Source organism: Cetorhinus maximus, chromosome 29 (genome assembly GCF_964194155.1).
Source record: "Cetorhinus maximus chromosome 29, sCetMax3.hap1.1, whole genome shotgun sequence".
Lineage (NCBI taxonomy): Eukaryota > Metazoa > Chordata > Chondrichthyes > Lamniformes > Cetorhinidae > Cetorhinus > Cetorhinus maximus.
Window position 1 is genome coordinate 8,495,697 of NC_135907.1, and position 26,749 is coordinate 8,522,445.

Here is a 26,749-nt window from a genome sequence, read left to right on the forward strand (position 1 = left end):
TCATTCACTCAGCAATTCTGGCTGAAGATGGTTGCAAATACTTCAACCTTGTCTTTTACACTGGTGTGCTGGGCTCCCCATCATTGAGGATGGGGATATTTGTGAAGCCTCCTCCTCTGGTGAGGTAATTGCCCACCATCATTCACAACTGGATGCGGCAGAACTGCAGAGCTTAAATCTGATCCGCCCGCTGGTTGTGGGATTGCTTAGCTCTGTCTAATGCATGCTGCTTCCACTATTTGGCATGCAAGTAGTCCTGTGTTAAAGCTTCCCCAGGTTGATAGCTCATTTTTAGGTATGCCTGGTGCTGCTCCTGGCATGCCCTCCTGTACTCTTCATTAAACCAAGGTAGATCCCCGGTTTTATGGTAATGGTAGAATGAAGAGGAATATATCTGGCCATGAGGTTAGAGAGTGTGGCTGAATACAATTCTGCTGTTGCTGATGGCCCAGAGCACCTGATGGATGCCCAGTTTTTGAGTTGCTAGGTCTGTCCCAAATCTAACCCATTTAGCACGCTGCTAGTGCAATAGACAATCAGAAGATAGTATTTTGTCTCCACAACGACTGTGTGGTGGTCACTCCTACCAATACTGTCACAGACAGATGCATCTATGACAGGTAGATTGGTCAGGACGAGGTCAAGTAGATTTTCCCCCTCCACCTGACACAGGCCCAGTCCAGCAGCGATGTCTTTCAAGACTCTGCCAGCAGTGGTACTACTGAGCCAATCTTGGTGATGGGACACTGAAGACCCCACCCATAGTACGTTCTGTGCCCTTGCCACCCCCAATGCTTCTTTCAATTGGTGTTTAACATAGAGGAGTTCTGATTCATCAGCTGGTGCGGGGCAGGTGGGAGGAGAAGGCGATGGACAGTAGATGATAAATCAGTAGGAATTTTCCTTGCCCACATTTGACCTGACACCATTAGACTTCATGGGGTTTGGAGTCAATTTTGAGGATTCCCAGGGCAACTCCCTCCCAAGTGTATGCCAATATGCTGCCACCTCTGGTAGGTCTGTCCTACCAGTGGGATAGGACATACCCAGGGATAGTGATCCCTGGGATATTGGCTATAAGGTATGATCCTGTGAGTATGACTATGTCAGGATGTTGCTCGACTACTCTGTGGGACAGCTCTCCCAATTTTGACACGAGCCCCTAGATGTTGTCAAGGAGGACTTTGCAGGGTCGACATGGCTGGGTGTGCTACTGTTGTTTCTGTTGCCTAGGTTGATGCCAGGTAGTCCATCGGTTTAATTCCTTTTGACTTTTTTGTAGTGGTTTGGTACATATGAGTGGGTTGCGAGATCATTTCAGAGGATAGTTAAGAATCAACTATTTTGCTGTTGGTCTGGAGTCACATGTAGACCAGACAAGGTAAGGACAGCAGATTTCCTTCCCTAAAGGAAATTAGTGAACCAGATGGGGTTTTATGACAATTGATGATAGTTTCATTGTCACCATGTCTGGAGCTAGCTTTTAATTCCAGATTTATTAATTAATTTACATGTCCATAATCCATAAACTGTAACAGCCACATCACAAAAAACACACAAAGAGCAGCCTTTGTGTGTAGAGTCTATGGAAGAAAAGGGGGAAATCATTTTAATAGTTGTAGTTAACCAACAAATGTACCCAATAACCTTGCAGTGCAACATATCATCAAATTAGCACAATGTCAAGCCTTGTTTGATGCCTATGTATCAAGCTATTGTATATAACATTTCTACATGTTCTTCCTTTGAATGAAATTTGGCTGTATAATGCCCATACACTTATGACAACTCAATGACAATTTTATTAATGTTTAATAAATGATCTTATGGACAACATTAAGACCATTAACTGCAGAAATAAATCTACTGCTAAGTTCCTACACTGTAGCAATTAAGGCCACTTGATTTAAAGCTGGGGCTATGCAAAACATTGATTAAAAAAAGCATTGTTACTGATTCTGGTTATTAGAGAAAGTACACAAGATGGGTAGGAACTTATAAAAAAATTCTGGAGAATGTCAGGCATCAATGATTCCACCCCCCCAAACGCAAACCACATAATAATATCCTAGAGTAAATTTTATTGCTCATAATACAAAGATATTTTGAGTACTAGTCTAGATGCACTGGATGAGCAATTTATAATATACATGGAGTTGAGATGCTGCTTTTAACATGAACAGAATGTTCTCAAATGTAAGTTGTGGGTCTTTAAAAAGACAGTGAGTTGCTCCTCTCCCCAGCTTACCCTCCACCCAGAGATAGCCGAGGTCCACATTTCTGACTGCAGAGTCTTAGAAAGGGACAGTTCCTGCTTGTCTAGCTGGAGAGAGATGCACAAAAGAACTGAATGTTTTCAGCTTCTTAGAGGGAAAACTGCTGGTCAGGAGTGATATTATTATTTTCAGCTGTACCTGAGCCAGGAACACTCCAGGTCTGAGCTGAGAAAGCACAGACTAATACAAACTTTGATGGACCACCATGCTGTAGTTTTCATTCTCTTCATTCCTCTAACGAATTGATTCACTTATTGTGGTTTTCTAAATTGGCTTATATTCACAATATACAACTTTTTAAAAAACCAAACCAAAATATCATTTCCAGATCCAAGTAAGCTCATTGGAGCAAAAATTAAACCAGAACTCAAGAGAAACTACAGCATGTTAGAAATTCCCTCATGGACCAGGAGAATGAGCAAGACATCAGTACAGTTTTATGGGAGTGATGGATATGCCAAGCTTTAGTTCTGCAACAGGGATCAAGTTCTCATTTATGGTTTAATGAATCTGTGCAGCTCGGTTCACTAGTAATTTACAAATTGTTGTTTTGCAGAAACAAATCAGATCACTGCTCCTTAACACATCTGATACCTTCTCTCATACTTTAGGGAGAAATAAAACTATGTTTGGATGCTTAAGACTAAAATAGGATTGAATTGTTAACACAAAAGAGAGCCTCTCCCTTCTCTCTGCAGAAAAGCATGCCAGTAGGAAGCATTAGTGAGTAGAGCTGACCAGTCTGTAAAATGTTTCCTATCCTACACAGCTGCACTCACAGTGAGGGAGACAAGAAACCGTCTCCGTGTTCCTATAATATGGCATAAAGTCACCATTTCTTGGTTAGTCCTCTTTTCACGTGCATCTGATGAAGTAGTGACACTACATTCTCTCAGATATGACAAGGCAGGATTTTTCAGATGTGTATCATCAGGATTTAAGGTTGTGCCTTCATCACAACTGCCTGGATAATACTGGTGGCTGTTCTGCCTATAAATTCAGCCTTTTTCCATAATGGCCCATCGCTGTGATGTTAGTCACATTGAGTGTAATGTAATGTTCATTGCTTTTAAAGTGCAATCCCGAGTCAAGATGATTGTCACTTTCAGAGTAAGCAACTTTGCAGACTTCTGGCATATAGCTGCACTGTGCAGCCAAGCCAATTCTTGTTTGGTACCACCATCACCCTGAAAAAAAACAGTTTCAGTGAGTGAAAAACCAATTCTGACGACCAGAGGTTTTTAAAATGGCAAATTTGCATTTAAACCCATAGCAATAAAATGTGTGGTAAATCTTGACCAAATGCTCCAGAATTTGTTTCTTGATATGAGCAAACAATGCAATTAAATCACATATGTCTGGTAAATACCGGTCCCAGTTTAAATCTAGTGGTCTCAAATTGCTGCTTGCAGGTTAGCAGTAGTATCCTTTCTACTGATTCCCCCAAAACTGAAGTAAACCTACATATCAAATTGGTCTGGCCAGAGTTGCTACTGCATTGCAGTTTACTCATTTTCCATTGTTGTGTACACTGTATCTTTGTATATTGCAGCTATTAAAATTGACTGTTTCCTTGTCCACATTTATTAACACAGCTGGAAAAATTAGTCATGACTCACGGCTCGATGAACGCGGGGTGTTTCTGTAACTCCCTTGCAGATTGAAGTAGGCAGGCAAAGATACACTGAACCTTTATAAATAAAACAAGGGGCCAAATTGTTCAGTTTGTATAGGAAAAAAAAGAGTAACGCCCAGCAAATTCAACAATGCATCTAACTGCAATATTACATGTCCTGGAAGGAAGGAAAAAAAAATCTTTGTAATTATATGCAACCCAAATGCTTTAAACACAAAGGAGTCCATTCCTTCCAGTTTAGATAATCAAATTTTGACTTGCCACAATTGACAGTTTACAGAGCCTTACAAACAGTTCCATTCCCCCCCCACCCCCCTGTTGTATTAAGTACCTCTAAGTAAATTCTGATTCCTCGCCACCCAAAAAAGCAATGGAATAAAATTCTAAATTTATTACCAATTCAGAGCAGGAAGAGGAGAAGAGATAATTCTGCAATCCTGCACTGCCAAGTGCATATTCCTTATGAGTGTGGCTCCCAACTGATTTTCATTACCCCTATTGTGCAACCACTTACATGTTTTCAAAAAATATTAATTGTACCAATGTATAACTTTACACAGGTTGGGCAGAAAAAAAATTAACAAGTTGTGGGGTCATGTGGCTTTAACCTTTTCTATAAAAAGTTCCTTACAGAACACTTTATTAACATCAATGAGTCACTCCACAACAAATCAAATGAAAATGAAATACTTTCAGCTTAAGACACTTCTCAATTCAGTTAGTGTAGAAATCTATTGTGTGGCTAGATTCCGTTTCATAAAGCCAATTCTGGTGTCCAAATATTATCTGACAAGATGCAGCAACATGCTACAAATAACAACTTAGAACAACCTCCTGAAACATTCATTTGTAGCACCAGCTCCTTCTCCTTTAACATTCCACTAAATGAATTAATTTGCTTTTCAGAGTTGACTCTTTTCCTGCACTGCTACATTCATAATCAATGTTTTACTAATACAGTTGCAGGACTCCTGTCTTTAAAGATAGAGATTTTTTAAAAATGGTCAGCAACAAAGCTAAACTGAATCTTACCAAAAAGAGATGCACAACAAGATGGAACCCAACTATCACATTACAAGTAACTATGGTATTGAAATTCCTTTGTGTACTTTTAGCTGTTACACATACTGCTGTGTGCAGTATTTTAAAACTATTAATGAGTTGGATAGTAACTCCGGTAAAATCCATATTAAAAGTTTTACATTGCATAGAATTCCTGACAACTTTTTCCATGAATTCCTTTGCCCACATTACGTAGAAATTGCCGTTGTAAACTCGCTGTGCTGTATTTACATCCTTCCGGCATTGGTGGTGATGGGCAATAAATACTGGCCTTGCCAGCAATACATGAACAAATAAAAAAGCTTAAGAATTTACAGCAGAAATATAAAAACAAGGGCAGAATATACAGAATGTAAAATAGGAACTGAATCAATTTGGGTGCCTTGGCTCACATATACCCCAACCTCTGCTTCACCTGAAGACTACAACTAGTCTTGATTTCCTGTATGCAATATTATGAGAGGTCAACCAATATAAGGGGAGAATTTCAAACACCAAGTGTACAAAGCATGTCAGTTTAAAGTTATGCTATTTATACACTAGCCACATGTAACTCATTGGGAATCTAGATGTGGATTTCTGATTTGTAGCAACCAACACCATCCTCAGGCATATGATCTCAATGCTCATTTCCACAGTGTATGTGTGGATATATATATATATATATATATATTTTTTAACATTTTTGTGTATTTATTGGTAAAAACATAGTGGGTTTTTGATATTGTGCTTCACTTTGGCGATACAGGTGTTATTAAATAAATATTCTATGAGTTAATGTGTTTTCTACCAAAACAGTGTCACCATTGCTACACTTGTGGCTCGTCAGCCATTTTTATTAAACAACACTGGTTCAAAGAAAAAGTCTCATCACTATACGGAGACTTTCATTCAATCCTTCTCTGGCAGGTAACTAAACAGATTCAGGGTTATGAATGCTTTGGAAGGTTTCCACTTCTCATATTCACTTCCATTGCACATTTAAAAACTAAAAATCTAGATACAAGAATTTGCCATTTTAAATTGTTCAAACCGGCATACCTTATTAAAAGGCCAATTGACTGATTTTAATACTTGACTTCTGCCAGTGGGTGACACTAGTACAAATAGGTGGATAAAACCATTTGACTTGGAGAAGTAGGTGAAATACATCAGAGTTTGGTCACTCAGGATGCAGTAATGTTTCTGCTCCCAATGAGGGGAAAAATGCTTCCCAGTCATCAAGCATGGTCCAATCATTCTAGAATGTTTAAGCTCTTTAAAAGCAACAATGTTTGCTTTATTTTGGTGGAAAAAACATTTTGATTTGCATTTAGGGAGTGGGGTGGGGGGGGGAAGGAGATGCAAATGACAAATTTGCACAATTCATTTTATGGACCAAAGAAACTCAGGACACTAAGCAAAATCACAGATATACACTTTCCTATAAAAAAATTTTCATTTCCTGCTCACTTAAACGAACCCACATACTTACCAATTACATTTCCTACCATAGGAAATGATAGGCTTGAAGGATGCTCGGTGAACCCTTTGAAAAGGCAAGTGCTAACTCTGAACAGATGATAGTTCATTAACACAAACAAGAATGCCATGTCCCAGCAGTCACCGTGGACAAGGCACTTTTCACAGAATCAGAATCACAGCGCAGATGAGGCCCTTTGGCCCATCGAGTCTGCACCAACATGTGAGAAACACGTTTCATGAAAGTTTTTTAATATGGAAGCTTTCTGCAAGCCAAAGTGTCTACCACTGATGGAATAAACGCCTGTTTGGACAAAATGACCAGTGGATGCTCTGAGCAAAACTACCAAACATGCCCTTCCAACAATAACTGTCCCTTCAGTCAATTCAGGGTTAATGAGTATCTTCTATGCTCAGATCTTATAAATTACCTTATAAGATCTCTCAGTAACCTAATCAGTTCAGAAAGTCTGCTCTCACATTCTGCATTCCTATAAGTTGTTGCATCGAAACATAGGAAGATTTAACACCCATCAATGTTGTGCAGTCAATCAGAACCTCATATATACCATATCACCAATACTCCCTTCAAAATTTAATTGCTGTGCGCCACACCTTTGTATATTTCTGCACAGTTGCTGTGCAGGTGCGCTTTTTAACCCAGAACAAGGCCTGTTTGGTACATTCCAGGTTGTTGCGTGACCACATGCAGCTTAACAGGAAAAATGCTCATGCACAACTGTCTGTCCAGAATACGATTTCATGCCAATGTGTTCCTTCAGGAACAGTTGTCTAGTAAAGAGGAAAGTACAAATAAACAATGCCAAAACACAAATGAGGGGCCCGGTCCATTCTCCCTGAAGACAGGAGTCCCATTTAGCATAAGCAGCAGTCACAAGGGCATAACATCCATTTACTAACAACTAAAAAAAAGTTATGTTTTGATACAAGCATCTTAATACGATAATCTTTGCTTCTTAGTGGCTCAGGGACTACCATACAAATTCTTTTTCAAGAACTATATATCTTTGTATCTTATCCAATGAAAATGACTTCTAACATCAATTGTAGGATCCATTCACAATATCCTACCCATTAAAGCAGCCTTCCTGGGGCCATGACCTTTAGCAATCCAGTAGAGAGCTTACTTGTTTGCTGTGCTGTGAGGCTGTGACCACAAGTTACTGGTTTAACTGCCAAAAGGCAATTCGTATATGCCCCAACACAGAGGCAACTTTCATCCTGTCAATCTGGCCTGAAGCTAGGTGTAAGGATTGCTGCTAAGCTAACTCACCCATCATCCATCTAGGTCAAGGATTGTTTTACATCAGGCTCGTATGAAGTGCAATCCTGAACTTGCTTTGGTTTATGGTTTATCTGTGCAACATGCTATATAGGACATCAATCTTCTCAATACAATGTGGTGCCTTAATGCCAGAGTTAACTGAGTTTGCGCCAAAGGACAAATGCTTCATGAGCAGTTGAACAAAGTCAAATATGAAAAACTGGTAAAACTAGTTGGCATGCTCTACTTGAACCTTAAGTACTTTCACCAAATCCTGATATGGCATATATACCTTTCGGTTCAATGATTGCCAGATGATTTCCCCTCTGATGAGTTGTCCAAACTGCAATGATACCAACTTTGACATCAAAAAAAAAATTCAAGTTTTGTACACCTAGGAAAAATTCTGAATTTATTTTCTTTGGGGTTACAATGTAATGGGAAGTAGAACCCAAGCTTTTTTGCACTAGAGAAATTCCAGGCCATACAATTATTTAACATTTTTCAGACTAACGAAGATTTATATATCCTCCTGTGGAACTCACTTATCTGGCTTTTTAAAAAATTCATTTACAGGATGTGGGCATCGCTGGCTATGCCAGAATTTACTGCCCATTCCTAATTGCCCTCGAATATAGATTATGTCTGTACAATACAGATTATGTCCAAATGATTGTGATAACAGCACTGTCCGCTCCAGGAGAGTAATCAGATCACAGATACCTTTCCCAATGGGAATTACACCATACAAATTTATTGCTTCATGCATGTATCAAACAAAATCAATGCACCTGATGATCCAGGCCCCTGGTTCCAATAAAGACACTTCACCAATTGGGGTGGACATTAAAAAAGCAAAGACTTGCATTTATATAGCACCTTTCACAACCTCAGGGTATCCCAAAGCACTTTATAGCTAATTAAGTATTTTTTGAAGTGTAGTTCCTGCTGTAGCGTAGGAAACACTGCAGCTAATTTGTGCACAGCTCCTGCAAACAGCAATGTGATAATGGTCAGATTGTTAGTTTTTCCGTGGTGTTGGGTAATAAATGAATATTGGCCAGGACACAGGCAACAGCTCCACTGCTCTTAGAAATAGTGCCCTGGAATTTTTTGCAGCCACCTGAGAAAGCAGATGGGACTTTGCTTTAACATGCAGTACTGCAAATCTACATTGAAAGTTTTGGTGACCCTATTCACAAATGACAAAATTTTTTTTGTAAAGACTGGGAAAATTAGGAATTCCTGTATCTTAATTTTATGTTGCTTCAAGCTGTAAAGGTTTAAAATAAAGACTGCACTCCTCACAACCTTCAGATATCTGTGCTCCTCAAATTCTGGACCCTTGTGCACCCCCAATTTTAATTGCTCCACCACTGGTGGCCACACCTTCAGCTGCCTAGGCCCAAGCTTTGGAATACCCTCCCTACACCTCTCTACCTTGCTTTCCTCCTGCAAGCCTACCTCTTTGACCAAGCTTTTGGCCATCTGACCTAATATCTCCTTATGTGACTAGGAGTCATACTTTATTTTATAATGCTCCTGTGAAGTCCTTGGGACATTTCATTACTTTAAAAGGTGCTATATAACTTATAAGTAGTTGTTGTTATGTAATGGCAAGCAGCCCATTTCAAAATTGATACAGATTTGACAGACAGCTATATAATTCGTAGTTGTGGTCATGTGTAAAGTGGTTAGAGGGAGGGAGCCATGTAAAACAAGGCTGGTGGAAGCGGAGATGATCAATGATCTCAAAACTGGATAGGCATTTGGGGGAAATAAACTTGCTGGGTTATGGGATTTCCCAAGAAAGCCAGCATGTGAACCAAATGGTCTCCTTTTGTGTAATAATGACTATGACTCTATGATTAGGATGCAATCTCACTATCTAGCAAAGCATGAGGGCTTTGTTTGCTTGACAGCTTCAAATTAAATGGCTTTACGTAAAATAATGAACCAAACGGGATTTATAGAGTGCCATTGGAATATTGCAAAATGCTTTACAAAAAACTGGTGACTTTTGAAGTGCAGTCACTAGTATTATGAAGGAAAACTTTTCAGTCAATCTGCACACAATAACAATGGCCCAAAAAGCGAATGAATAAGATTATCTGTTTGTGGTGGTTACTCGAGGGAGCATTGCTAGCCATGATACCTAGAGAATTCCCTTTTGAATCTTTAGATTCTTTGAGACCTCAGGTTAACATTTCATCCAAAAGACAATGCAGCATTTACAGTCCTGCTCTGAATGTCAAGTCAAGGTCATATGTTTAAGCTCATTTTACGATTTAAGCTCATAGAATTCTGACTCAAAAGCAAGAGTACTACCAACTGAACCAAAAGTTTCCATTGAATAAACATTCTAGGTCAAACTGCTAGCTATTTATTGTGAAGGTGTAGCAGACTGTGTGGATATAAGATCATCTAATATTGTGCATGTATATCTTATCCCAAAAAGCACATTGCAAAACTGAGGACTACATACAACGAAAGAGACGGCTCAGCTGATTTATCCAAAGGAACACCTACAATTCAAAAACCAATGTAAAAGCAGTTGTCTAAAGAGGAATACTAACTCCCTGTGGGTTGATTCAAGTTCGCATTTAGTTATGTCAAACCTGTTAACATAAATACGGCAGAAAATCAAGTTCCAGTTTACCAGGAGACCTGGTATACAAAAATTATAATCAAGTCATTCAAGTCAGTGACCTGTGTACAAGCATCAATTAACAGCTTTCAACAGCAGAGGGGATAGCAAAAGTAGATGGTAAAGTTCAGTTTTACAATAGATGATTGAAGGATTGCAGAGCAAAGCACAAGGGTATTGCAGGACAGGGGCTATGTGCAAGGACACACAGCTGAAGATTACAGAGTGAGGCATGGTCATGGGAGGATTTGAAGGAGAGGGCAAGGATATTAAAGTGAAGTGGCTGGGCACAGTACAGGGGTGACAAGGGCACTAGCTGTGACATTTTGAATGAGTTATAGTTGTGTCGGGAAAAAAACGGTAAGGAAACCACCACAGAAATCAGGTCTCAAGTTGTAGATAAGTATTTCTGCATGAGGAAGATAATTTGGTATGGAAGCTGTAATCTGACAAAGCTGAAAAAAAACAATGCTGATGGTGCATCAGGTGTGGAGGTTGAGCTTGGGGTAGAGTAGTGTATCAAGATTCAGTACATGTGGGCTTAGGCTAAAGTGTAATCAGAGAAATTGAGAAAGTAAAGGCAAGTGTCACACAGGTGCTTGCAGTAGACAAAGAGGACAGCAGTTTTACTAAGATTTAACTGGAACAATATCCAGGAAGCAAAAAAGAATTTGCATTTATCAAGCACCTTAAAACACCCAAGGCAATATTAACTAAAGACTGTAATCATACAGGCAAATGCAGCAGTAAATATGTACAAAGCCAAGTCCTAGAATAACAAGAATAGAATGAATAGTTAATCTGATTTTGCTGCTGGTGGTTGAAGGAGGAATATTGACCATGATATTAGGAGAACTGTGTTCTTCAAAACTGCATGGTATCTCTAACGCCTCTGGAATAGGCAGATGGGAGCAAAGGAGAAAGAGGGGTAGAGTTAAGCATCATCAGTGCACAGTAAAAAACTGACTCCACAAGTCTGGACAACATCAAGGATTAGCAAAATAAATGAAGAGCGGTGGACTAACAATGGATCCTGATATACATTAGGGGTGATCATGGGGGCATAGAAGGACTAAATGTGCGCCAACATTCTATTTGATCTAGCTTTTGCTTCATTATTGCCAACATATCTTTAGAGATTTGTGCATTAGAATATCCAGATCTCTTTCTTTCTCCATCTTCTTTAATGCTGTTCCCTGAAGAACGCATGCATGTTGAGTATTCACATTGCTCACCTGCACACTGGATTTATCCAAATTAATCATTTACCAGTCATGAGTCTAACCTGCCAACACACTAAAATCTACCCAAAGCAGCCAAGCATCATCTACATACCTAACACTTCGTATCACCTGCAAATTTTAGTTCACATCCCCAACATCTACATCCAGATCATTAATAAAAATAGTACAGAGCAATGGTCCCAACAGCAATCATTGTGGGACACTATTGATGATCAGTGTCCAAACAGATCCAAATCCACCTACACCTACTTTTTGCCTACGTTCTGCTAGCCAGTTTTCAATCCAAGTCAATATACATTGTAACTTCTCCAATCTAGAATGCTTGGGACCAAGTCATTTCTGGATTTCATAATTTTCTGGATTATATAATAACTTTAGAATACCTAACCACAAGCCTATGAACCAGAAAACACCGTAGATATTTTTCCCTGATGCATAAAACAGCAATGAAACATTATAAAGCAGTATAATTGCTTGACTATTAGAATTGCTTTACTTATCCGAATACTGTCTCTTCCATGTTTCTGCTCCAAAAGTGGTTCTGGTGTTTCCAAACACCAGATTTTCAGACTGGAGATATTAGAGTGTATTACCACTCATACTTACATTTTGTACAGAAGCCTCTTGTGCAGTACCTTATCAAAAGCTTTATGGAAATCTAAATGGCCAATATATACTGTGCTTTCCTTAGTCAACATCTTCGTAACTTCTTCAAAAAGTACAATTAGATTTGTAAGACATGACCTTTTTGTGCAGCCGATGTTGTGTGTCCCTAACATCTCTCTATCCAATAAATCATATTGTACTGCTAAAAATTCCATAAGCATATTTCCTAAAGATGCTAACCACATTAGCCTTCTAGGCTGTGGGAACCATCCCAGGGTTCAGTATGCTATTAAAATAACGTGCTAGGGATTCACACAACACGTGTGCCATCTCTGAGGTCCCTCGGGTGAATACCATCTGGTCAGGCCATTCTAACTTTTTAATTCTATTTGTAACAATATGTTCATCTAATTTAATATTACTAGTCCTATTATTAAAATTATTCAATTCTAATAGTCAAGCATCATCTTTCGAAAGTGATCACCGATGCAAAGTACTCATGGAATATCTGTCATACCCGCTGAGTCCTTTGTAACCTTTCCTCGAGTCTTTTTTAATGGTCCAATGCAGTCTTTGACAGTTCTATGACTTTTCACACAACTGAAAACGCTTTCCCCATTACTTCCACAATTCTCTGTTATCCTTTTTCATTTGTATGTTAGTTGATCTAGTAGCAGCCTTTGTTTTGTTATTGCTTATACTCAGCTGTTTAGTTGAGTATTTGTTTACAACAACTTGCATTTATATGGCACCTTGACTGTAATCACAGGTCATAGAGAATGATTTCTGCTTACATCTCCTGTCTCCCCCCCGCAACATTCCTGGCATTTACATAAAACAATTTAAAAATCTCTCACCTACCTCCGAGTTATTCATTCCTGTATGCTTCCTACTTGATTTTACTACATTTCAAATCTTTGTAATAATCAAGTCAGTAAAGCTATCTTTAAATGTATCCGTACTATCCCTGTGCGGAACGAATTTAAATGCTTTCTGAAATCAAGGGTAACACCCTCTGCCAGCCTTTTGTGTTCCTAGGAAGTATAGATGGAGGCGATCCCTTCTAAACAACCTACCTTGTCCACTGGATACGTCTCCATTGTCAATAAAGCGGAGCTTCTTTTTATGAATATCCCAAAGCTAGATGTTAAGTTCAAGACATAGCTGTTCCTCTCCAGCAATCTGGATCCTGGCCAGTTACGTCTCAATGTTGTGGGCAGAGTGAAAGGCTGACTGGAGATTCATGAACAACGATAAAAGTTGCTTTACTCCAAAGCAACATGTTCCAGAATATAAGAGAAAAATTGGAAGAGTGAATGCAGTAACTGAATAGAGGGATGGATTTTTCTGAGGAAAGAATGTTAAATATATGTAGGCCTTATTAGCAGATACAGAAATGTTGATGAGATCAATAAAAATGGGCTAAAGATGGGAACCATGATAGAGCTGAGCCAGAATCACAATTGTTACAGCACAGAAAGAGACCATTCGGGCTGTCGTGTCTGCGCCTGGTCTCCGAATGAGCAATGCACCTAGTGCCGTTTCCCTGCTTCTCCCTGTAACTTTGCACATTCTTCCTTTTCAGATGATAACCCAATTCCCTCTTGAATGCCTTAGAATCTTAATGTAACATCACCACTTATGATTGCCTGAGTCTTACCTACAATGACATCCTGAAACAAGTAAATCCTGAACACTACACATGATTGTACAGCAAACCATCCTAAAGCAGTCAGTCAAAATATGCTTCATGGATGAAATGAGGAGAGCTGTGGAGCGAGAGGTGGAGCATAGGCTCAGTTGGCAGCAAGTTGATAAAAGCGCCATAGCAGCTTAACAGAATTGGTAACTGTTTTAACACAACGTAGGGCACTAGCTCCTTGAATAAGGTGTCCAAGGTGAGAACAGTGGACGAGTGGGAGGAGGTCAGAAGAGATTGTTACTTGTCGAAGATAAGATTTTGGAGCTGTTGATACTATCCAGGATGATCTTAAAGTACCATGAAAATTTAGCTGATGTCTATATTTCAAGAGTAGAGCTTGTCATGGTCAAGCAGAACGATCGATGTTCTTTAATTGCTTCTTGCTTTTCATTTTCTAAATTAAAAATCCATAATGCAGAAACCAACAAGATTGACATATGAAAATTACAAAATAATAATTAGTTGATGCCATGTTTGGTTAAGTTTATGGCAGCATTGAGAAGTAAGTGTTCAATAGGTTGGGGGCCCTGAGAAAGAGTGATGCCACAGTAAAGCAAAAACTCAATTTCAATATATAGCTAGAACCCTGTCCAAGCTCAACTATTCACTTGGAATAAACTTAAGGCTTAGATACCGTATGGATTTATTTTCAAACAACTGAAAATCATCCTTATTATCATTAAGTCATCTCACAAAATGATAATGGAAAGTGATATCGAAAGCAATTTTTTAATTGCAAATTGTGGAAGAGAGCATAACTAGAGGCCATCAATATAAGATAGTCGCCAAGAAATTCAATAGGAAACACAGAAGAAACATCTTTACCCAAAGAGTGGTGAGAACGTGGAACTCGCTACCACAGAGAGAGGTTGAAGCGAATAGTACAGATACATTTAAGGGGAAGCTAGACAAGCTAGACAAGAGGGAGAAGGGAATAGTTGGCTACAAGGATAGATTTAGATAAGCAGAAATGGGAGCAGGTTCAAATGGAGCATAAACACTGGCACGGGCCAAATGACCTGTTTCTGTGCCATGTGTCCTATGTAAATAAATTCAACAGCATAAACTTTTCTGGTAATTTTTAGCACAGCCAGACACCAAGCTTTAAAACTAACAACTTTACTGCATCCAAATTAGCGACCCACTGTACAGTCTATTTGGGCATAATTTCAGGAACAGCTGTACATAAACCTGTGGCAAATTTGAAATATCCTCATATTAACATGCGGGCAGTTAGTATTTGAAATAATTTTGCCAGTCACTCTGTACAGCTGGAAGGGGTTCTTGCAATGCCAGTTTCCACCAATCAATACTAGAATTTGGCAGATGAAGTATAATGTGGGAAAATGTGATATTGTCCACTTTGGCAGGAAGAATAGAAAAGCAGTATATTATTTAAATGGAGAGAGACTGCAGAACTCAGTGGTACAGGGGGACCTGGGTGCTCTGGTACGTGAATCACAAAATGTTGGTGTGCAGGTACAGCAAGTAATTAGGAAGGCAAATGGAATGTTGTTGTTTATTGCAAGGAGATGGAATATTAAAGTAGGCATGTTTTGTTACAGTGGTACAGGGCATTGGTGAGACATCTAGAGCACTGTGCAGAATTTTGGTCTCCTTATTTAAAAAAGGAGATATTTGCGTTAGAAGCAATTCAGAGAAGGTTCCCTTGACTGATTCCTGGGATGTGGGGGTTATCTTGAGGAAAGTTTGGGCCTTAATCCATCAGAGTTTAGAAGAATGAGAGGTGATCTTATTGAAACACATAACATCCTGAGTGAGTTTTACAGGGTGGATGCTGAGGGGATATTTCACATGTGGAAGAGACCAGGAGTAGGGGACACAGTTTAAAAGGGGTCTCCCATTTAAGATGAAGATGAGGAGAAATGTTTTCTCTCAGAGGTTCGTGAGTCTGTGGAACTCTTCCCCAGAGAGTAGTAGAGGCAGGATCATTGAATATCAGGCTAGCAGTGGTAGGCAGGACAGTGACATTGAGGTCAGTCAGGTCAGCCATGATCTTATTGAATGGCAGAGCAGTCTCGAGGGGCCAAAGCCTACTCCTGCTCCTAATTTGTATACTTATATGTAACACACCACTACAAAATAATGAATATAACATTGACAAAGATGTCCATTGAACATAAAAACATTAATGGCTGAATATTAGAAAAGCAGCAGCAGTTTCACCGACTTTTCTTATCTTCTCCATGGTTATTTTCTCTTCATTGAGAAATATGAAAGCAAAATACCCACTAGTAGAGGTTCATGACTGATGCCTCTTGGTTAAAGTTTGAGCACTCAATATTTCACTGAAGCAGTTTAGAAAGGGGAAGACACAAGCACTTGATTAGACTCTTAATTTTCACCATTAAATTTGGGTAATGCAGAAATTTGGACATTTAAAAGGAAAAACAAGACGACAATCTGCTCCATCAAGTCTGCCTCAGCCTGTCAAAAATACAACATCACACTGTTCACTTATCCCCTCATCAATGTAACCTTCTTAGAAAGGCAAAATAGATTTAAAAGAATTGCAATAGACCTATGAAACACTCTGGGAATTCCTCTCTGATCTCTAAAGAAAGACTGTAGAAGACTATGTTGTCAGTGATTCATTCCAGCTAGCAACTTATTCACCATAACTGGAAATGCTCTCTTCACTCATGAACCTGTCTAAGTTCTCTTAATGGACTATAGTAATTCTGTACGCACTACAGGGTCTTGGGAGGTTACTGCCCACAGAAAATTATGGCTCTATGCAAATAAATACTTGCCGGCCTCGAAGTGTGCTCTTCATGTATGGATTTTATTTGCATGACCTCCAGCCTTACCATCCTTATCCATTTCAAGTAACCTGGCTCACTATCAAGTGTATCAACCTGGCTCCCCATCTGTTTTATTAACTTTAATCATGTGCCTACTAAGCCTGCATTTCTTCAAGTAACCTTGAAGCCTATTCACATATCTGAAAGTACTAAAATTTAAATCACCGTTTTCGTCTTTCCCAAAGACTTGTCTTTAAGAAGTGAGGGAAAGAAAACTGAGCACAATAAATCTTATTTGGCTGCAGTAGTCTTAGTTTATACTCAATGGCACTAGCATTACACTATAAAACTATTTTTGCTAATCAACTATTAGCCCTAGACCTTTTCCTCATCAGTTACCTTTAACCATGCATGGCATGAACATATGAAGGAGAACAAAAAAAATTAACTGCTCCATTGAGTTCCACCCATTCAGGCATTGATGCAAGTAGGCTGCACACCAACCTAGCCAACAACCATATATTCTGCTAGGAAAGACATAAATGAAAAAACACTAGGCCAATTTAGGGAAGGAAAAAAACTAAAAATTCCTGTCCCACCAACCCCCACCCCGAACGTAATTGGGTTAATGGATAACGCTGTTGCTCCTACTTAACTTTTAAAACTCAAACATCAATCAGATCAAATTTAATTAACAACCTTAATATGATTTCATATTGCTACCTATCCAAAGTAATTATTGTCCCATAATCACACATCTAATTTCAACCCCAATATTTTTCCCATTTATTCAGTACTACATCAAACACTTTTTGAAAGTAAAGGTATACAATATCAGACAGATCATCATCATCCACCACTCTGGTGACAGCTTTAAATCAACTAGGTTGGTGAATAGGTCCTAGATTGCCCCAAAACTATGTTCAGTGACCCTAATCAACAACCTCTTCAAGTGAACAAACATCACACTCCATATAATGTATTCCAAAAGAATTCATACTGCTGAAGTCAAATTTACAGACCCCAACCTATTCAGGGTTAAATAACAGGAACATGAGCCACTCTCCAATCAAATGGGCAGGAGTGGACAAGACATTGAGTGGACAGCGTTTATGCTCTTGCAGAATGAATTGCGTGGGCAGTTTTCCTGATTTGACAGTACTGGAGGGTGCAAGCCAGAAGAGCTGAAGGCAGGCAGGAGAAAAACTACTTCTCAGAGCACTTGAGAATGCTGACCTTTTTTTTTTAATTAAAGTGGCCTATTTAAACTTCTCCCCCTGCAATGACATCCTCATGTCAGTAATGGAGCTGCAGCACTCCAGTTTTATATCTCCCAGATGCTTGGTACGTACAGCAGAGAAACTCTTATGTTCTAAAAAAAACTCTACTACTTCTACTTCATAAACTGTTCCAAGTTATGCTCATTAACAAGAAAAATTATAAAATCAGAGTATTATGTAAAAATAAGGACATAATGTATAGTTTTGAAATGGAAATATAATTACATTTCTGTGCCCTGGTCCGGTTATCACATCTGAAGACATGATCTCTACTCTATCAATTGGTGAATGATATAGTTTTAAAATGTAAATATAGATGTCAAAAATTCAAGAATCAAAATTTAACTTTTGACATGCTCATGATGCTATATTTCAACATTGTGCAGTCTTTTAATGATTTTTTTAGCTCTAAATTCTTACTCTGCTAGGCCATTTATCTTTCCTATCGTAATTTTTTTAAAGAGCAATGATAATTGTAATGTTGTCATTCTTCAAGGCAAACAATATCTAGTAACAAAAACCAGGAATACTTAACAATGCCAATCTGAAATCACTAACTGTGAATTAGTGCTCTTTATTGGCATTCAATACCTCACTATTTTTTTCTTCAATACTTTTCTCATACTGGATTCAACAAACGAATCCCAAGTAACCAAATAAAATTACCACACTTGGTTCATCATGGTAGCTCACTCAATAGAATCACAAAACTATAGAATTCCTGAAGCTATATTTATAATATATTTTTGGTGTAAAACTTCTCCGTAAAATGAAAAAAAATCTGAGACATAAATATAGGCAGGTGGGCAGATTTTCCCCCATCCCCTATTGCTAATGGAAAAGGTGGAGATAAGGGAAATCTGATCAGATAGTTTGCTTTGTGAATGCAGCATGTGTAACTGAAGGCAGTTCCCTCATCGCCCACTTCATGGTGCAGATCACCTCCAGGTGAGAAGTGACAAAACTCTAAGCTAGTAACGTTCACTGGTGAAATTACATTTAATGCGTAGATTTCATTGCCAATGTATGAAAAATAGACTACAGACCTGGGGTTCTGAATCTGCTAATAGTGTATCATATTATGCAGGATTCAATCCAATATCAAGACAGTTACATGCAACTATCTATTAAGGCATGACAAGTTAACAAGTCATTGCTTGGATTTAACTCCAAGGTTATTGGCTGAAGTTACATTTACCTTGAATCTTTGGTCCTGAATAACTTGATACTTAACCAGCCAATCATTAAATGTGTTTTTGTCAAATAACACAAAAATAATGTTTATATACTAGCAATGGCTTAAGGAATACATATCCAAAAAATCAGAAGTTTCAAAATAGATAGAAATTAGATTTTGGATCCAAGCAACAAGTTCTACCATGACCTTGCTTTTTCAATAAACTTTCAGCATTATAGACTTTAGCCAATTAATTGAATAGTAAAATAGGACAGGGTTTGTGTAATAGAAACAAAAACAAACATTGGAAATACGCAGCAGGTCAGGCAGCATTTGTGGAGAGAAACAGTTAACTTTTCAGGTTTGAGATGAAACTTCTGATGAAAGGTCATCTCCACCTGAAACATTAATTCTGTTTCTCTCCACAGATGTTGCCTGATCTGCTGAGTATTTCCAGCATTTGTTTTGTTTTTATTTCAGATTTCCAGCATCCACAGTATTTTGCTTTTGTACAGAATTTGTGTAGCTATCTTCATTTGGACTAACTTGGATTACAAGATTTAGATGGTGCCTTTCAGGGTCACACCCACCATGTGAGTAATGGAAATCCCTATTAATTATGAACTCACACAAGTGAGAATTTCCATTGCTTACCAGGCAAACACAGTTAAAAGATTCCAAAACCTGGTATCTACATCTTGTAATTTAATTGATTTTAAATGAAGTTTTCAAAGAAAAGATTTTTAAAAAATTTTCTTAAGCACTTTGATAGACAAATGTATTGTCAGAACATCTGTATTCCCTCTGTGAATTAGGTAAAAATGATTAATCAAGACATAAGTTATCCCCAATCAGAAACCACTATTGTTGTAGTATACCATTTACTTCTCATTACATCTCAAGTAACGTTACTTGGGAATTATTAGGTTGTCTTCACTAGTGACAGACAGATGGAGTTATGGTGACTTTAAAAGAGGGACTCTCACCACTTCAGCTGTGTGTGTTAATTTAGTTCCCTCATACCGTTGGTAACTCCTCTCCAAGCCATTGCCCCCAGATGTCTTCAGCACTCACTGTTTAAACAAAGATTTAGAAAGACAAAAGAAATACAGAAAAAAATCAAAGGGATATCAAAGCTGGTCCTAATCCTTGCTAACTGGCTGATTTTAAATTATTTTTAAAGGGTCCAAAGGATGAGATACAGTCTTTATGTTTAATCACTGAGTACAGTGTTGCAGAAAGTTGCAAGATTAACATCACAGAAAAAAACCCCATAGCAAATCCTCCATGTGGATTATATATTTTACAAGTTTATGGAATTTGATAGCATCTTGATCACCTAGGAAAGATTACAAAGACACGATGTCGACAACTGGACCAGTTGAACAAGCAGATTGTAATTATCGTTTGAATCCTGTGATCAATTCCTCCATGAAACTGCTTGAGGGTACTTAAGCCACAATGTATGTATTTTGTGCATCTAGAGGTCATTTTCCTGCCAGAGTGGCTCTGAGCACAGCGACCAATGGCCAGCGTGTCCTGTGTCACAGGTGCAGGATGAAGTTTATATGAAATCACAAGATGCAAATTGCGAAGCTTTATTATAAATGAAACCACTGGGAAACATGAAGTAAAACGGGAACTGCACAGCGAGGTATTATCTTATAAATCTGTTTCAGGTAAGAATTACTCTTATGATGCAATTCCAGAAATAATTTCAGATTCCCAGTGTTCCCAAATTTTCTGTATAAACCTCTAATAAGCTTGAGTTTTTTAATGCATAGCCTGCACGCGTATGCAGTGATGGGAAGTCGTGAACCAGATCAATAAAAACGCTGAAACCCCGACACGCACTAGCAAAGATCTGGTTCATCAGCCTCAGGGTCATCTGAAGCTTCCCATTGGCTGAGCGAATACCGAGAAGCCCCACCCACTCCAAAAACCACAATCACTAATTGGCTCACGTCCACCACGACTACGACCAATCACGATGTCTAGTTACGGCCCCAGGCCCCGCCTTCATCCCGGGAACCGGCGACGTCGGCTCCGCCGATTGGCCAGCCCCGCGGCCTGTCCCCGGGCGTACGCTCCCATTAGCCAAGCCCGCCATCACTCCGGGAAAGGCCGACGCTGATTGGCCGAGACGCGCCCGTCAATCATTCCAAGCGAGGCGGGGCCATGAAGGCGCTTAGCTTCTTCCACCATATTGGCCGGATTCTCCATAGCGGACATGTTACTTCGATTCATAAGGAAACATCGAAATTAGGTTTTCAACGAGAGTAAGGATAAGGTTCACCATTATCGCGCTTACCGTCCCTGGATGTTCCCATGAGCTGGTCTAGCATGGCTCGCATTTGGGCCTGTGCCGACATCTTTCTGCCTTTTCGAGGATCCGACACACAATTTAAAAAAAAAAATAACGCTATTAGCTACTGAAGCTATCTCATTCGCCACAGAATGATTGGATTTTAAAACATCCAAAGCCGCCGATTCGCATCGAGGGCGTTTTTTTTTTCCGCCTCAGATTTTCCGCTTCTTGTTTTGCTCGAGCTCAGCGCCCTCGTCTCGAGCCGCTCGGCCGGAACTGACGTCACGGCCAACGGCCCCGGCTCGTGACGGGGGGCTCAACCAAGTTCAAAATTGCGGCCGGGGGGGGGGGGTGGTGGTGGGGGAAGAGAAAGAATCGAACAATCCAGCCACAGATAATCATTGCTCGTCCAAATACATCTCCTTAAAGTATGTGTGTGTGTGTTTTATTTTTAAAATGTACTTCATGGACCTGTGGGCAAAACGAGCCGAAGGTCTGAAAGTAGCACATTCCTCCTCCTGGGCTCGCCCAGTTAAAGGGGCAAGCACATTGGAATTTGTGATTGGTAAACAAAAAAAAAATAATAAATGCCAGATCCACCCAGCCAACCCATTGCCATAACATTTCACTTAACTTCCCAGGGACTCCAATGCCAGCAATGGTTGGCATCGAATTATTGAGAGCAACAAGCAGGCTGCAAAGAGCACCAGGGGGATGTGATTAAAATCTTTGCAGTATATCTGTTCCCAAGAAATCCTCTTAAACTTCAATTCCATTCATTTATTCACCATTGCAACAAGCCATTTTTTTTATGGCAGGTTTAGCGACAGTGACATTTCCCAGACTCGTGTCTTAAGCACCCGGCCACTAATCATGATACCAACGCCCAACCATAAGCTCCTAGACATTCCTAAATTGCGCGGTGTGGTGAAGGACTGGCTTTAGGGTTGGTGGTTGGGCGGGGAGAGAGAGAGGTGAGAATTAGGGTTCCAAGGGTGAGTAAATGTATTGTTGGAGGTTTCACCACATGACTTTCCGCACACTCCAGCTATCGGCCGGCCAACACGTCCATCCTTGTGACATACTGCCTTCCTACGCCAACTGGAAAGCAAAATGACTCAATAACCAATTGGATGATGCTCGACTGTCAGCACAACCGCTTTTTTTTTCCATTTTCAACATTTTTATATCCGATGAGGAGAAATGTTCAAAGAAAATGACAAAAGAAATCTCTTTTAACGTTCCGATTTTTCTCCAGGGTTGCACACAGCCGTGTCCTGGAGATTGATTCTATTCCTGGAGACTGCAGGCTAATCCTTGGAGGGTTGGCAACCCAAGTGAGAGGGGAGGAGAGGAAGGAGTGAAGGATGAGTGGAGGGAGTGAGAGGGGAGGGGAAGGGTGAAAGATGAAGGGAGGTGATGGAATGAGGGGGGAAGATGAAGCAAAAAGCAGGATGAAATGGAGGTGATGGTGTAAGAGAAGCGAGAAGAGTGGAAGGATGATGGATGGGGGTGGAGTGAGCTGGGGGTGAGGGTGACAGAAGAATTAAAGAGTGAGGGGTGGCAGAGTGAGAACAGAAAGAGTCAGGTAGAGGAGAGTGAGGAGCAAAGTAAGGGGAAGGATAGAGTGAGGTGAGCAGAAGAAAGGAGAGAGGCTGCAGGGAGTAGTGAGAGGTGAAATGGAGGGAAGGAGGATGGGGGGAGAAGTGATAGGAAGGGGCTGACAGGTGACGGAAGGGGAGTGAGAGGAGGAAGAGGAGTAGAGAGTAAAGGAGACATGGTGGGTAAATGGGATTGAGGGAGATGTGAGAGACTGTGTTGATGGGGTTTTTTTCATTTATTTTCCCTGTTCTTATCACTGTTTCTACTGAACAAGCTGCTTTCCGCATGGCCTGTAAGTGCTTGTAAAATGATCCCTTCAATTATCTGATCCAGTGTTTGGGCTGGAGAGTTCTATCCTCCTGACCATGTTTTTGCTATGTGCCATTCAGTTACATTGGTCATTTGGCTACAGGAAACAGGAGCCACCACCAATCAGACGTTATTTGCTATTTAACCAGAGTTTATTGAGGTGTAACCTATATTGTTATGATCCCAGCTGCTGTTACTACTGGACAAGTCAGATCCCACAATGGAAACCGGCTTGATAGATCCTAACTTTTATTTTTTGTTTAGAAACATGAAGGGTGGCTACTGAGCAGGGTCACAGGAGTCAGCTGATGAACAAAACATTTATTGAACAAGAAAAGATGATCTATATTACAATACTATGTCACCCACAACCATACCTTTACAAATATATTCAGATTCATAAGGATAACACAAGCTACAAAAGCTATCTTATACTCTAATGTTCACAGTAAGTACACAGACCATGTAAACCAATAGGCGACCTCTGGTCAGATACTCCACACTCTGAAACCAAGTGACAGATGCCCCCCAAACAAATGCTATGGGTCTCTCATCAACTACCTCCAGACACATCACACCGTGAGACAACCAGTCTCACTGAACTCCGTCTTTCTCCCAAGGGTTTCCAATCTCAACTCTTGAAGAACTCGCTTTGGAATCTTCTCCCAAACAACGCTTTCACTTGGTCATCTTCTGCAAGGGTCTGCCTCCAGGGTTTCAACTTCTCCTTCTGATGTTCCTTCCCTCTGGATTGCCACGTGCATTCAAGTTTTGCCTTCCATGTACTCTCTCAGACACTCAGCCATGCCAACAGAACACCACTGCTTCACAGGCCTATAGTAAGGAGTCACCAACCTTTGGCTGTCTCCCCGGATCTGCTGGCTTCTTACCAGCCCACTTTGACTTGAGTCTGCTTCCTGCAGCTTTCTCTCTTTAATTCAGAGCTCTTTTCTCTGCTCCTTGCTTTCACTTCCATTGAACAGGATCTCTTCCAGATTCCCTGTCCCTGTTTCTTTGCTTAGCTGTCGTCCTGGGACCTTTTCCTGTCCCACTCCCAAGATTTGGGACTTCCTGCTTTTCTTTTGGGACCTGCTCCCGGCAGCTCCCTTCCTATCTGCTCTGGCAGTTTCTGTGGAATGATCCTAACAACTGAACTCAAACTGCTTTTCTGTTCCTGTCTGTCTCTGTGGGCCCCCTGTTGCTAGGCAACAGCACAGTGTGCCTTGCTTTGTTCTAACTTCCCTAAACCACTTCAAAGGTCATAAAACCGCATTAAAATGCAGGTATACAAACAAACCCAAAGACTTGCAGGCAACATTCTCCCAGAGAAAAACTCTAAATGAAACTAGACCTGGGTTTCACTCACAAATAAAACATATAAATTAAACTTAAAGTTTTATCTTGTTCCTAACGCACTCACAAATACACATATAAATTACTCAAAACTATCTCTAGTTCCTAACAGTAGCCATGTTGTATTATAAAAACAAAATGCTGTGGATGCTGGAAATCTGAAATAATAACAGAAAATGCTGGAAACACTCAGCAGGTCAGGCAATATCTGTGGCGAAAGAAACAGAGTTATCATTCCTAATGTACTGGTCTGTGACCTTCCATTGTCAGGTCACTGAATGGAGACATTAACCTGTTGGGTGTTTCCAGCATTTTCTGTTTTTAACCCCACATTGTATTAGTCCAGTGGATGTGGATGTATCGCTGACTGGTTTCACAAGGTGGAACGGCAGGGAAATGAGCGCTTATGTAGTTGCTGCCTCCCAAACGAAACTGCAGCCTCCTTGTACTGTCAATGTCTCTGCAATGCAGCAGCATTTCATTTGTAAAATAAATTTTACAGGACTGCATTTCAGTGCAGGATCATATAACTTCCCTGCCTCTCAGAGAAAGATATTGACTGCAGCCTGTATCGGATCACCTGAAGACGTATTAAACCAACTGGATAAGAAAGCTAATACCTAGCCTGTAACCTCAAACTGCACCTCCAAATTAGGAAAAGGGTTATTCTGCAATGATGTAGGAAGCTAGTGTTGTGAACTTTGTGACTATGAGATCAAACTGCCAAATCCTTTGTGATAGAGGACAGAGAGCACATTTCATTTTTGGTTTGCTCGGCCTCATATTTGTCTCTACTTTTATTGTTTTCCAGAATATTGTCCGAATAAGAATAAGACTTGAGAACCTGCAGTAAGGAAGTCTCATAACCCTTTTGGCATTGGGCTTGCTTCTCAAGTTTCCACTCGCCAAACCGTCATTCCTAACATAGTGGCAATGGCAGATTTATACGTAACTTTTTACACTTTCCGGATATCTCAAAACTCTTTACAGCTGTTTGTAAGTTTAACATAGAAACGGAGGCGGCCAATCGGTGCACATCAACATCCCACAAGAAACATGATAATAATCAGATAATCTACTTTTGTGATGTTGGTTAAAGGATAGATATTGGCCCCAGGGAGAACATCCCTACTCTTCTTTAAATTGCACTGTCTGTCTGAGAGGGAAGACAGGGCCTCACTTCAATATCGTATCTGAAAGGAGGCACCTCTAATATTGCAGCATTTCCTCAGTATGACACTGGACTGCCAGCCTGGATTATGTGCTCAAGTCTCTGCAGTGGGATTTGAACCCACACTTCTGACTCAGAGGAGAGTATGCTACTCACTGGATCACAACTGGATGCTTTTTTGAGACAAGTACTTATTCAATATGCTCATGCAGTGATTGATAGAAGAGAAAACACAAAAGGCCAGAGACAATCTAATGGAGTAGTGGCTTACAATGCAAACCTCTCATGCTCTCTATGAATGTTCCTCCAAAGGCATCTCCTTTCTATTGTATGTGAATTGATTTCACTGTGTTGGTGGCAGGGCGGTCCAGTGCACTGACAATGATGTAAGAGAATAGAAAACAAAACAGAAAATGCTGGAAATGCTGAACAGACCAGGCAATATCTGTGGAGAAAGAAAAAACAGATTTAACATTTTACATCAATGACTTTTACTCAGATCTGTTCTGACAAAACATTACTGACCTGAAATGTTAACAACTGAGTATTTCCAGCATTTTGTGGTTTTATTTCAGATTTCCAGCATTTGTAGTATTTTGTTTTTGATATAGGGAGATGGGAACGCCTGACAGGGCACTCCACAAAGTGGGTGGCCACCATTTAGGATCTCTTTAAGAGAACAATTTTATCAGACTTTGGTTTTACAGTTTCTGCTGAGTGAAAAGTGGCATTACCACCAATTTATTCAGCCTTTGCACCCAGAGACAGGACCATGTACTGCTCACAGATTCCATATTACAGAATTCATGATCAGTCAGAGGACATGCAATTTGGTTTAAAAAAAAAAGGCTTGTTATTAACAGTG

At 39.9% G+C, this 26,749-nt stretch overlaps 1 protein-coding gene across 10 annotated transcripts in view; it reads right to left on the reverse strand.

Moving 5' to 3' along the window:
* The window catches only part of LOC144669585 (putative RNA-binding protein Luc7-like 2), a 59,787-nt gene extending 38,045 nt beyond the window's left edge, over window positions 1–21,742 (reverse strand). For 2 of the 10 annotated variants that reach the window (XM_078532096.1, XM_078532091.1), the window contains exons 1-3: window positions 21,453–21,590; window positions 20,128–20,214; window positions 3,896–3,966 (exon numbers count right to left, since the gene is read on the reverse strand). Coding sequence is in view for 2 of the 10 variants with exons in the window: in XM_078532089.1 (XP_078388215.1) it covers window positions 21,453–21,513 (61 nt within the window). In the remaining 8 variants the exon portion in view is untranslated. Of the gene's footprint in view, window positions 1–3,895; window positions 3,967–20,127; window positions 20,215–21,452 lie in introns of all 10 variants that reach the window. The other 8 variants (XM_078532089.1, XM_078532087.1, XM_078532090.1 and 5 more) reach the window with 7 other exon arrangements.
* Window positions 21,743–26,749: the final 5,007 nt, after the last annotated feature.